At 37.5% G+C, this 14,348-nt stretch overlaps 1 protein-coding gene across 1 annotated transcript in view; it reads left to right on the top strand.

The window, feature by feature from the left end:
- Positions 1 to 14,348, top strand: part of TECTA (tectorin alpha) — a 52,803-nt gene that overhangs the window by 18,810 nt on the left and 19,645 nt on the right. Inside the window, exons 8-12 of the mRNA XM_072425281.1 lie at positions 3,150 to 3,742; positions 5,989 to 6,562; positions 7,698 to 8,299; positions 11,318 to 11,879; positions 12,543 to 12,742. Coding sequence (XP_072281382.1) covers positions 3,150 to 3,742; positions 5,989 to 6,562; positions 7,698 to 8,299; positions 11,318 to 11,879; positions 12,543 to 12,742 — 2,531 coding nt within the window. The remainder of the gene's footprint in view (positions 1 to 3,149; positions 3,743 to 5,988; positions 6,563 to 7,697; positions 8,300 to 11,317; positions 11,880 to 12,542; positions 12,743 to 14,348) is intronic.

The raw sequence follows: 14,348 nt of genomic DNA, 5'->3' as shown, positions 1-14,348 counted from the left end.
ATGCCCAGTCCCTACTGCTAATAGCTGAAAAATAAGCCTTAGTGTGTGAGATCCCAAACACAGTTCACCACCTGTCCAGATCCCACATACACAATAAAAAACTAAGCCTCATGAAGAACTGGTTGAATGGAACTTCTAGACAAGACCCCATAGTTGTTATCAATAGTGACTCTAGGGTTTGCGTTCTCTTTTGCTGACACCCTTTGTATCTTGTATCGCATTGGGGGATTTGATGAAGTCCATCAAAAGCCCCCCCCCCCCCCAAATTGGACAAATCTTGAATACATTTGAGTGAATACATTTATAAGTAGACCCCGATATTGTTTGTGTCTCTATTGTTTGAGTACTTCACACTGCTACTCTGACTGGTAGCCAGACAGCAAGGTCGAGTCTATGGGCCTGATTTATTAAAACTGTCCAAGGCTGGAGATGATACACTTTCATCAGTAAACCTGGGAGATTCAGCAAACCTGGAATGGATCTGGTCCAGGATTTAAAATATTTGCTAACAAATAGCATACGACTTTTATGAAATGCATTCCAGGTTTGCCGGATCGCCTAGATTCTCCTATGAAAATGTATCCTTTGCTGCCTTGGAGAGCTTTAATAAATTAGACCCTAAAGCTCGCATTCATTTAAACAATATTTAAACCAAAGAATTAACATGTATAAGTTAGTCCCTAGATTAATAATAAATAGGATAAATAATAATAAGATAAAACACATTTAATGGTTTTTTTCTTAGGCCAAAAAGGAGCATCTGGGAAAAGTACATTACAATAAACCAGCAAAAAATATTAATTCAATTAAGGATTATATATTCTTAACTGCATTTACTCCTTTTGAAATAAGAAAATTAAAAGACTTGATGTAAACTGCAATATATATTTTTATTGTGGTAGAATCAATAATGTGATGCCCAATTTGGAAGATATTTGGCATCATACATCTCAGTTTCTGTACTATGGCAGGGGATTAAAGGGCCAGGATTAAGCTGTAAATAAGAGTTGTGCTATATATTTGAAGCTTTTTGCTTGGCATCCAGGCCTGGAGTTTCCTGGAAGGAAGGGGTAGGCCAGGCACTTCATCCCGCTTCCAGGCCGGAAATTGAGGGTAGCTAGGAAGCACCTGGCCATTGATCAAAAAGGTTAAAGTCTGGTACACCAAAGCCAGGAGGCTAAATTTTGCATTTTTTTCATGTTGTAAATGACATTGATCCTCTGTGAGGGAAAACTCCTAAAGATTTGCTTTTTGTGGATTTTTTCTTTTGTAAATAAAAGCCGTGAAATAGAAATTGAGCCTAAAATACCTCTCTGCAGTGAATGCTTTTGATGCTAATCTCCAACAATATATATGTTATGTCTAAAATGATGTCTGTTCTCATAAAACATGATCCTTTTGAAGTGATATTATGGTACTTATGGAGCTCTATAGTTAGATCCAGTTACCATTGCATTCTTTTCCTGAGCCAAGTAAATGCAAAGTGTGCTTATTTCCTGATGATTTCCCGATGTCCATAGAACCCAATTTCACTTTTGTTTAATGTTCAGATCTGTGTTTTAGAGAAGACAGATGGAATTTTATTGGTTGCAAAGGGAACAATACTTTGCTATTTTTTACTTTCATATATCTCTTGAACAAAGTGTTTATTCTGTTTTTTTACTTATAGAGTCTCTTATTTTTTCTCTTTTAATATGGACACTTTTCCTGTCTTTACATAACCAATATTGTTGTATTCTGAAAACGTATACAAATAAGTACTTTTATTACACTGGATTTCATGTAACAAAAGAAGCAGAATATTAGAAAAGTATTTGTCTTTCTTTGCACTGTTGTGGTCAAACATTGGTACTCCAATATGAAAGAACATATCAAAAAAGGTGTAAGGCCCTGGTCCAGCACCAGTGCTCACCAAATCCCAGTCCCCTAATTTAATGCCACAGTCTTCACCTATAGAAAGTGCCAGCTCAGCCTCGGGAGGCTAGTTACAGCTCCCCACACACAGTAGCCCCCAGAACTTCAATGCACAAGGGATGATGTTTGGTGAAGGACTAGCAGAGGACCAGGAGCCCATAGATAATACAGTACCAATACTCGAGCATAGAGAAGTCCAGAATATAGAGCCAGAGGTCACACATAATAATCAATCCACCAGAAGGGCAAGGACCAAAGCAAAGTCAGGGTCGCAAAATGTCGGTCCAGGAAGCATAAACTCACAAGAATAAAAACAGACAAGGTCAGCAACAGTAAATTAAATGGAACCACACCAGCAGTAGGTCACCCCAGCTTAACCCCACAACAGGCGCTGGTGATTGGGAGCAGAAAGGCTATAAAACCCCAGCAGCCGATGATGGCGCAGTATGGTGACCAGGAACTACTCTGCTCATTGACTGCAGCAAACTCCAATTCCCTTTCAGCTGCATATAGCCTCAGTGTATGTGCTAGGGAAGCTAAGAAGGATATATCTCAGATGGAAAGGATGCTGCAAGCTGCAGAGCAGAGGACAGACAGCTCATTCCTAAATCTCCTATACTGCTGCAAGTGGTGCCGCCGGAGGGACGTTATACTGCGGAGGCGCACAGTGAGGGATTGCTAGAAGCTCCATCATCACTTTCCCTTCCTGTGGTCCAGCAGAACACTTCATGGAATTTCTTGTATCTTTGATGCTTTGATGTTCATTTAAGCTGCTGCCTGACAAAAACACCAGATGATGATGATGGTTTTTGTGATAATTTCTTGTTTGACCATTTGTGAAGTTAATAGTAGGAAATGGCATCAGACATAATTAGAAAACTTAATACACAAAAGTGTGTCCAGAGTGCACCTGGTGTTTCCTAGTGTACTTGGATTGCAGTAAACCCCAGCAGAGGGTCTAATCTTTCCACATTCAATGCAAAACTAACTGGTGAAGTACTACACTCCAAGCCCAATGGGTTTTCGGGTCATTGATAATATGATAGCTGAAATACGATAACTCTCTAACCCATGGTATTGATCCAAATACAGTTTTTATTTGCCACAATTCAGGTAAACCTTACTCAGGTCAGTTATCTAACAACCCTTGCTTTTATATTAACAGCTTGTCAATGTAATATATATGATTCATTTAACATTCATTTGTTCTACATTTTGTATTGTCTTATTTTCAGCTTCTTCTATACAGTGTCCGGAATTCAGCCATTACTCAGTATGTACAAGCAGCTGTCCAGCCACTTGTTCCAACCTCATAGCTCCTCAGTACTGCAGCACCCCATGCACAGAGGGATGTGAGTGTGATAGTGGGTATGTATTAAGTGCAGACTCATGTGTTCCTATAAGTAAATGTGGCTGTGAGATGGATGGAAAGTACTATGTGGTTGGTGATTCCTTCTGGACCTCTGCAGACTGCACTGTACAGTGCTGGTGTGAAGATGGAGGAGATATTGTGTGCTTCAACACCAGTTGCCGTGACGGAGAGATCTGCTCTGTGGAAAATGGATATCAAGGCTGCTACCCCCGAAGAGAAAGTGTATGTCTTGTCAGCCAAAACCAGGTGATAAATACGTTTGACTCAGTGACCTTTCCTTATCCGGTAGAATATTCTTACACTTTGTTAAAGACTTGCTCAGAAAGGACAGAGTTTATTGAGATTGACATAAGCAAGAAGAAATTAGACTCAGGCCCCAACTGGCTCAGACCACTAAGAATCCAGGTGGCCAAGCAAGAAATAAGAATTGGTGGAGGTAGTACCTCAGAGATTAAGGTAAGCTATAATTGTACATTTTTTAACAATAATTATTGCTTCTTTCAGGTAATGATTACACTGGGGAACACATTTTTTGTTGACTTAGATCTTTCACTTGTTTTTTACTAATTTTTGGGTAGTGAATCCAGAAATGACCCCAGTTTTTTGCTATCACATCCAGTTTGTTCGATACAGGGTACCCTCCATTTTTGTTAAAAAACATACATTTTGCTTACAAGTAAAAAATAATGAAATAACTTGAATGTACTGTTTTTTTTTTACAGTAAAACATTTGAAAATTAAGTGGGTAAGAGGTTAGGGTAAAAATTTACGCTTATAGCTTTTCCTGGAGTGTTCAGTTTTAGGACAATCCCGCCGGATGCTCCAACAATTGTCAGCCATTATTTGTACATCCCATCTACCCTGATACCGTCCTTCCATGACCTTCAAATCTTGGTGGAATCATTCACCTTGCTCATCACTGACTGCACCAATGTTTTCCGGGAAGTTAGAAAGATGGTTATGCAGAAAATGCACCTTGATTCTCATATTGCAACCAAGCAAACACACCGGCCTTTTTTTTTTTTCAAATGACAGGCTAGGAAATGCCAAAAAGGTACTTTAAAAAGTCTCCTCCAGTTGGCAAAGCTTTAACGAACTGCTTCATCAGACCCAGCCTCATGTGCAGAGGGGGGAATATAATATTCTTTCTATCAACAAGTGGCTCATGTAGAATGTTTGGATCACCTGCTTTTAGGGCAGATCTTGGAGGTCAATTCCTTTTCACCCAATGCCTCTCTTGAGCTCTGCTGTCCCACATGCACAGATAACAGGGATACTTGGTGTATCTGGGTTGCCGACCAAGAAGGAAGCACTCCATTTTAAGGTCAACACAGATGACCCAGTTGTGTTGATGATATTGCAACAACTCAGTGACTCTCTTTATCTGTGCATATTCTTCACAAAGAGAAACTGAATGGCCAATTGGGCCATTGACCCAAATATATTGCCATTGTGAAGCAGGACACACTTTAAGCTCTGCTTTGAGCTATCGATGAATAGTCGCCATTCAGTTGAGTTATAGATTGGAATTCCCAATTCCTCCATTAAACCAGGTATGTTATGGCAATACACAAAGCCACTGTCAGTTCTAAAGTACTGTAGAAATGCAAATTCTGGTTCGAAAGTACAATAGCTTTGTTCCTTTTTCAAGTAAGCTTTTCTCACGCAGTCTTGATGCTAAGAGTTTTCAAGCCTTCTTTAATAGTCCCAAATCACGTGCCAAATCACTCAACTAATGCTGATCAAATCCCTTACATACAGAGTCCTCTTCAATTTCAAACTCTTCATCATTGTTGTCACCTAGTTCATCACCATAATCATGTCCTTCAAGAGAGGGTAGTGTAACGAAAACCGGCACTGGGATGTCATCTGAATGAGCCACTGGGTGTATAGCCGATGGTAGACTAGGATACTCTATGTTACACTTATTTTTCTTGTTATATCCTGAAGTTTTCACTATACAAAAGTAACAGGTAATTAAAATGATCTCCTGGCTCTCGCCAAACCATAGGTATACCAAATGGCATGTTATCACGTGTTCCCTTAGTCCACATCCATAAACCCGCAACACACTGTTTGCACACCGTATGAGGGGCCCAAAACTTATCTTGATCACCAAGTTTAACTTTGAAATATGCCAAATAGGCTTTCTCTACAAATGTGCTGATGTTCGTCCTTTGACTGGGAATGCCAAAACTGCCACAGATATAACAAAATGAATATCATTGGCTCTTTCCTGCTCTTTCCTGGGCCAAGAACAGGAGCCCAGGAAAGAGCAGGCTGGGAGTTTATATACACGTCATAATTGCTAGGATGGGTTTCAGCTGGGACAATTTACTCCTAATCATCCCAAGCCTCTTCAGCTCCCCCACCTGGCCAAGAAGCCCATTGTCCTACAGCATGTGTACTTCCGCACCACTATTTGGCCAGATGAAAACTGCCTTCTCAAACATTATATAAACAAGTATTCTGCATATAGTGAGCTCCATCAATATAATAATGTGTATTTTTAAATGTAGCGCTTTTACATTTAAAAATACTCATTATTCATACTGCCAGGTAGGTTAACATCCTTATCAGAGATAAATATTTTTACATTGATAATTAAAAATTTGTGATAACTATAGGCACGGGCCTACTGTATCTAAAGGTAAATCCAGCTCTGCGTATACATAAATTTAAAAAAAAATGTATTTTTTTAGGTTAATGGATTTCAGGTTGAACTCCCTTTTTACTTACCCTCTGGTGAACTGGAAATGTACCGTAACAGAAATGGAACAGTCATTGAATCTGAAGGACTTGTTAAAATACAGTATTCAGACCAGGGTCTGCTTCACATCACCCTTTCTACCTTGTACTACAATTGCACAGGAGGATTATGTGGTTTCTTTAATGGAAACAGTGAGGATGAGTTTTGCTTCCCCAATGGAAAGTGTACAGACAATGTTGCCATATTCTTAGAGAGTTGGACAACTTTTGATGAAATCTGCAATGGAGAATGTGGGGACTTACTGAAAGCCTGCAACAATGACTCTGAACTATTGAAGTATTATAGAAGTCGTTCAAAATGTGGAATAATTAATGATCCAAGCAACAGCTCTTTTCTGGATTGCCATGCTGTGGTTAATGTATCTGCATATTATAGGACTTGTCTATTTCGCCTGTGCCAGAGTGGAGGTAACCAAACAGAGCTATGTGACTCTGTTAGTCGGTATGCCATGGCTTGCCAAAATGCTGCTGTAGATGTTGGGCAGTGGAGGAGTAGAAACTTCTGCCGTAAGTAATTGCATTTTATTATTTACTTACAAATACAGAGTTTATCAAACAATGTTCACTTACATTAGTTTGTGTGTGTCAGGTAGTTGAATGTTGAATATTGTAGGAAGTGCATGCTCAGAATACAGGACTGTGCATTAAGGTTTACAATTTACAGTACTTTAGGGATAGTAGTGAGATGAGAGTGAATGAGATGAAATGAAGTTCCCAACTCTAGTCCACAACTTCCTCCAACAAATTGAGATTCTAAGAAATACCGGGTGGTGTGATTCAAAAATGTATTTTCCTACCTCTATCATAATGTAGTACTTTTTCACAATAACTATTGAGGTAGATATGATCACTATTACCTGTGTTTAAAAAGCACACAAATGTATGGTATTTTACCGACTACATCGAAATGTTCATGGTAACTCATGGTAACCCCTGTGGGCAAAGATTTTTAGGCATATAAACCGAGGTCTACCTTACTTAGGATAGATTTATGTTAGGATGAATATGTACTGTCTTTATTTATGTGCAAATTATCAGAATCTCATCTTGTCTTTCATTTAGGTATATGGTAGAAGTTTCCTTAGACATGTTAAACAAAAAGCCATAGATCAGTGGAGTTATGAACTTAATATTTATGAGTTAGTGAGTTTTTATATGAACTTTGACACTGTTCAGAAGGAGGTTTTCAACTTATTCAGCCTGTTAACATTTTGATTTGATGGTTTTCCGAAATAATTAGCTAGGGGATAATAATCTACTATATTACTCAATAAAGAACCTTTTTAATAGATCAAAAATTAAGAAATTAATAGTATTGTTTTAACACTTTGTCTTAGTCTACCCCATGCCACACAGCCAGTCTGACAGTGTTACAGGCCAAGCAGTAAATCACAGAGATGCTGGATACAGGGATCTGGCTAAAAGGTTATGTAAAGAGAATAGAGAAAGAATAAATGCAATAAAAGTTCTAATATAACTACCAGAATAACGCAAGAGCCGTTCTTGACCAAAAAAGGGTGTAGTTGTTGACACTGAATGCATTAAAAATAGTGCATTAAAAAAAGTGGAATGTTTTTGCATATTTAATTTATGCTGATATGTTTTTCATTACTGTAAAAATAATACTTTTTTTATACCACAGCCCTAATGTGTCCTGAAAACAGCCACTTTGAGGAATGTATTACTTGTTTGGAAACTTGTGAAACCCTTGCCTCTGGTCCAGTCTGCACCGATAGCTGCACTGAAGGATGCCAGTGTGATGAAGGTTTTGCCTTGCAGGGTACTCGGTGTATTCCTAAAAGTGAATGTGGCTGTAATTTTGAAGGTCATCAGGTTTCCACAAATGAAACTTTTTGGATTGATCTGGACTGCAAGTCCCTTTGTTTTTGTAATGGGACAGACAATAGTGTTTACTGTGAGAGTAGCCCATGCAAGGATGAAGAATACTGCATGGAGGACAATGGGCTTTATTACTGCCAGCCCCGTACAGATGCATCATGTATTGTCTCAGGATATGGACATTATCTTACATTTGATGGACTCCCATTTGATTTTCAAAGCAGCTGTTCTTTAATACTTTGTACTACAGTTACTAATTCCAAAGCTGATACTGTCCCAAGATTTACAGTTACCGCTAAAAATGAGGACAGAGATGCTTCTCTTGCACTATGGGTGAAACAAGTGGAAGTAGAAGTTTACAATTATAACATTGTAATTTATCGGGCATACAAACACACTGTCCTGGTAAGTACATTTTTCATTTATATAAACTTCTGTACTTGTTGAATAATAAGAATATAACAGTGCCTTTTATTTTACCTAAACTCCTAAACTAAAAAACAAATTCAAGCAAAAATACAATTTTTTTTTTAATTTGAAGTTTTATTGGATGAATTCAACATGAGGTCAAAATAACATACAACAATAGTAGGTTAACAACCAGGAATAAAAAAATATATAGTATACAATAAAAAAAAATGAAAAACAGTACCAAGGAGTGCTATTAACAAAGGTTGGAAGCCAATAACATTTAACACACAGTTAACATCACAGGGTTGCATTCTCAGAGTTATATCTCTCATATCGGCTCCTGACGTTTATGTTCCCTTGTACACTAAATTGTGTATTCTTCCATATTATAGCTCAGTGAATTCACCTAGTATTGTTATTAATTTTTGTACATAAAATAAAAAAGGGGAGGGGGATGGGGAATAGGGATTTGAGTGAAGTGATAAGTTATCAAGGGGGTGGTGGGGTTTAGGGAATTGGGGGAGGGGAGGCTAGTCGGTATGTTTTTTCCTCTTCCCTGCTTTATGTGTTCATGTGACTCACATTGTGTTCAGAAGCGAAGCCCTGCAGGTAATCCTCAGATTCGATAAACATAGTCAAGTAAAACCATCTTTGCCTTGTCGCGTCCTCTGTGCCTCTCATTAAGGCCGTGAAGTCTTCCATAAATTGTAATTCGTTGATGCATTCAAACTAATGAGTTATGTGGGGGTCCCCTGCTGATTCCAAAGTACCGGGATGCATGCTCTTGCTGTGTATATCAGTCGAATCAAAAGTGACTTATGGTAGATTTTCTGTTTAAAGCTGTTGAGATGTAGTAGAAAGAATCCTGCCTCAAATAGTATAAGAAGGTCTATGAAATGTCATATAAGGTTATGAACTTTGTCCCAGAAAGGTCAGGCATTCCTAGAAAATGTGCAAGAGTGTACCTCTATCTGTATTGCATCTCCAACATTTGTCTGCCACTTCTGGATCAATGGAGTGCAAGACAGAAGGGACTCTTTACCATTCAGTTAAACATTTTAAGCCAGTTTCTTGGTATGTGAAGCTAATTGAGGACTGTGCTATTGATAAAAGTTTTTCTACCTGCCCTGGAGAGAGAGAAATGATTAGATCTTGCACCCACTTCCGCAAGTAGGGTGGTGTATAGTCCGGATGATGTGCGATAAGGTCAGAGTAGAGTATAGAAACCAAAATGGCTCATGGGCCCTGATCTATACATAATTTTTCGAACTCCGTGAGAGGTCTGCAAAAACTGTTCAGATTTAGGAGGAGTGTAAAAAATGGTGGAGCTGTCGGGTTCTCCAGAACCCAAGGGTCCTATAGATATCTGACGCATTCATCACCACCAGGGATGGCCAGGGTTGTTCCTGGAGATAAAAATGGACACAGCCCCCAGATTGGCAATAGCTTTTAACCTGGGATCAGTAATGTCTAGTTGGAATTTAAGATTGCCACTTATAGGATAGAGTGGTGAGATTATACGTGAAATTCCAGGTTGGGCCTGAAATTTTCAAATAGTGCTAAAGTGGCACCTATAGTCGGGTGTGTCCGTAGGGAGGATGGTGTTGGGTCATCACTCCAAGGCAGAGCAGTCAGCTGTATTTTAGTAAAGGATTGTTCTATGCATATCTATTGTTTCCGTTGTACTGCCACACAATAAAGTGAGGGGTCTGGCACTCCCACTCCTCCCTGTCTCCAAAATACAAAATTCCATGGATTTAAATTGTGCGTCTCTGGATACATTTTTGTTTACAGATTTGATAAGACTGGGGAAAGATTAGACTTTTTTTAAGTTTATATGTACTTACATTGGTGAGATTTACCCAATTAACAAGCAAACACCAGAAAAGAGATTAATCTTTCTCCGTTTTTAAATATACTGTATCAGTTTAATTATGCACATGGCAATATGAGATTTAAATAACGTAAATTATATTTTTTATGGTTTTAGAAAGCTTTAAATTAAAAGTGTCTTCTTTTACTTTTTTGCTTCATTCTATTGATGACACAGATTTCAAAAGGTAATTTACTGGCAACAATTAAAAGAATTTATAGTAATTTCATACATGTATTTGTTAATTTATTTACTCTGAATAACACACTTCAAATATGGAATTATAAATACATTTGAACATTATGTTCCTTTTTGCATGTGTTTCCCCATTCTTGTCCTTCTGTTTGCTGTTAACAGAGCTCAGTAGTTTAATTTTACACATACCACAAAGTCTATATAATTCTTTTTGAAGTGTTCCTTTAGACAGTCTGAGATTCAAAGTAGGCCGTGTTTGCTGTGCTATTTCTTTAAATAAACTTTTGTTTAACAGCAATTATTACCTTTGAATTAGAGGGTACTGCACATATTTTTCAGTTCCATGTTCTACTGACATGCTGTGCTGTACTAATAGGGCAAGCTCTAAACTTTCTGATTGTCTAAAAGGTTGACACTAAGGTGATGGGAACTGATGTACAATATTACAAACACATTGGCTATAAGTGAAATTTACCATTTTTAGGTATACAATAGGGTTTAAAATTCTGTTCCTTATACATGCATAAGGTTAGTTGGCTCTCCCAAACAAATTGACCTTAGACTGTGGTAATGACATATGACTATGGTGGGAACATTAGATTGTGAGAAACAGCTAGTAACATGACAATTGACTTTGTAAAGTGCTGCGTGATATGTTGGTGCTATATAAATACTGTGTAAAAATAATAATAATAATATAGTTAGGATAGCACAACAAATATTGTTAGTTTTATGAATTGTTGTCTGTGGTGGATTACATCCTATAAGGAACACAATTGTGAACCTCATTATATAGTTTTGAACTTTACTTACTTTATTTTGCCCCTCATACATTCCCATTGGCATTTTTCTAGATCTGCCCAAAAGTGAGTAACAGACTGCTGTTATATGAATGTTACGTGAACCATTAATTGATTTGAATACTTTACACTCTTTTTTGCCAGGTAAATAATGAAAGACTCTATTTGCCTTTGAAGCTGGGCCATGGCAAGGTGAATATTTTTGCATTTGGTTTTCACATTGTTATTGAAACAGACTTTGGCCTAAAAGTTGTCTATGACTGGAAGACTTTTCTGTCTGTAACAATTCCGCGCTACATGCAAAACAGCACATATGGCCTATGTGGAAGGTACAATGGAAATATGGAGGATGATCTGCAGACCTCTAGTGGCTTCATTAGTATGAATGTCAATGAGTTTGGTCACAGCTGGGTAAAAAGGGACACATTTTGCCAAGTTGGCTGTGGAGACAGATGCCCAACCTGTACGAAGGTGGATGGATTGTGGAAAGCCCAGCAGCTTTGCAGCTTCATTCCCAACAGAAGTGGTGTATTTGCCAAATGCCACAGCAAAGTGAATCCTAGATTTTTCTTCAAGAATTGCCTTTTTGACTCGTGTATTGATGGTGGTGCTGTCCAAACTGCTTGTAGCTGGTTACAAAACTATGCAAGTACATGTCAGACACAGGGGATTGCTGTCACTGGCTGGAGGAACCACACATCCTGCTGTAAGTTTCACTTTGAAAATCTCATTCACTCTTAGCAAATATGGTGGCCTGATTCATTGTAATATAAAATGTGACTTTACTGATTTTGTTACTCATACATTTTAAAAGATAATCACACACATTTTAAAAAGCATCTACCCCTCCTGGCCTAAAGTAATACATCATATTTATCTGGGCAGCTGGGGGAAGTTATTCTAGGTCAGAAGGCTAGGAAGCAAAACAGTTACGTGTAATATCTCTTGAAGAACAATTATCTGTTTGAAGGTCTCATGGTTTGTTTACTAAAGTTCTAATTATCAGGTTTGTTACTGGGGATCTCCTATTTTCTTTTTGTACCATTTTAAAATATATACCAAGTTCACTGGTTCTCTATACAATGATTACCACCTTCTTTACACCTTGAGACTTCACTTAATCATACAAGAAGGAGTGTGTAAACTTTTACCTAGCAAAAAAACAATATGTTGAATGATGCTTGTGCCTGTGACAAAAAAGAGAGTTGAATCAAGGGACTTCATAGGAAAATGGGATTTCTCCTTCTATCACTGACCAGTAATGATTTCATTTACAGATTTTATTTTATTTAGCACAATTATATTTTTTCAAATACGTAATTTTTTTTTAACTTATGTTTTGTGTTGCTTTTTTACCTTTGAAACATAGATGTCACATGTCCAGCATACAGTCATTATGAAAGTTGTGTTAGTGTGTGTCAACCTCGTTGTGCTGCTATCAGGCTGAAAAGTGATTGCAACCATTACTGTGTGGAGGGTTGTCAGTGTGATCCTGGTTATGTCTTGAATGGGAAGAGCTGCATTCTTCCACATAACTGTGGCTGTTATGCTGATGGGAAATACTATGAGGTAAGAGTTTTTAACATTTATTTATAGTTGAACTCCAAGCAATTATATAAAGCATTTAAATAAATATTTTATTGTAAATGGTTGAAACACCTGAGTTTGAATCAAATGAATGAGTAGATGGATGACCTAATAAGCCTTATACTAATCTTCCCTTATCCAATCACAGACAGGTGGAGGGACTACGCTGTGTTGCAGCTAGAAACATTAAACCACCCACTTGGCTGTGCTGTCTAGCAATAGAGAAATTAGTAGGTAAACTCAAAACTGGTACCTTCAGGTTATTGTTATGAGTAGTGGCTGATAATTTCAAGGTATTTTAAACATTATTAAAATGTTGATCCTCTTATTATTCTACCTTTGCAACTTTGCTGTTAGGTTCCGGTTTTCACTATGAGACATGGAGACGGGGGATGATGTGGTGGCAATGGGCCGATGTTTAAATGGTTTGGGAATCAATTACTGCCTTTTAAACACATGAACCTAAAAGTTTCACACCAGTAAATGTTTAAGCCCTAAAAGTTCTGTGTTGTTCTTGGCAACTCACCAAAGAGTAATTATTATTTGGCCTGTATCCCCTATAGTATGTGAAGCACAAAAAATAAATAAAAAATAAAATAGATTTTATTTTATTCAACTTGCTTTGGGGGCTTAAAAACCTCACACTGGAGTGGGGTCTGTTAAAACCAACATATGAAGCATATACTTTCAAATGTGCAAAAATATTATTTAAAAAACTTTGTACTTCCCAGGTGCAGTATCATTTTGTTTCCTCGGAGTAATCTTCAACCCTGATGAAGGGTGGTCCTTTTGATAAAAATAATATCTGGACATCACACAAAAGTGTGTTTTGCTTTCGAATTTATGCACAAGTTTCTATTTTTTGTGAGCCTATTTCCTGCTAACAGGGGCTTATGACACTGAATCTGTTTGGTTGACAAAGATTTTATGCCACAATGTGCCCCTTTGTAGGAAGGTGTAGTATGCAGTGTAACTATTTTTATTATAACTTTAAATAAGGAACTTGCTTGTAAGACACACTGCTGTCGTTGTTTTTATATGTTCTACATTAGGACTATCTTATGCATCTTTGTGATCACCATGGTGAAATATGTTTTCTTCCTGATTCTTGCTTTGTCCTGAAATTGTAAAATGTTCCCTAAAAAATATACTCCCAATATCTTGTGCAGAAAACTTTATTTGCCAGAAAATAAATTAGTATTCCTAAAATATAAAAATATTAGATTCCTATCCATAATCAATTCTGATCTATGTAAATGACTCAATATGTTCTATTACAATGCAGTGAATCTGACATTCACTGAATCATTCCCTAGTAGAAAAATCTTTCAGGTCCATGTGTTTCAATGGAAGTGATTGCTTCTCCACAAGGGAATGTTTCAGTGAATGTTAAATTCACTGCTTTATCAATTGTCTCCTAATTTATCCTTAACAAGGTCCTTTTTAGGATTTTTACCATGTGAAAAGAAAGTGCCCCAAGTGAAGTATTCCCTTTCTAATCGATAGTACAAAGGAAAGGAAAAGTCTGCTCAACAAACTGAAGCATATTCCCTAATGACCAACAATGATAGGGAAATTTACTTTGGCT

Source organism: Pyxicephalus adspersus, chromosome 11, assembly GCF_032062135.1.
Source record: "Pyxicephalus adspersus chromosome 11, UCB_Pads_2.0, whole genome shotgun sequence".
In the NCBI taxonomy this organism is placed as follows: Eukaryota; Metazoa; Chordata; class Amphibia; order Anura; family Pyxicephalidae; genus Pyxicephalus; species Pyxicephalus adspersus.
Note: the sequence above shows the minus strand (reverse complement) of the source record. Positions and strands in the feature narration are given on the sequence as shown.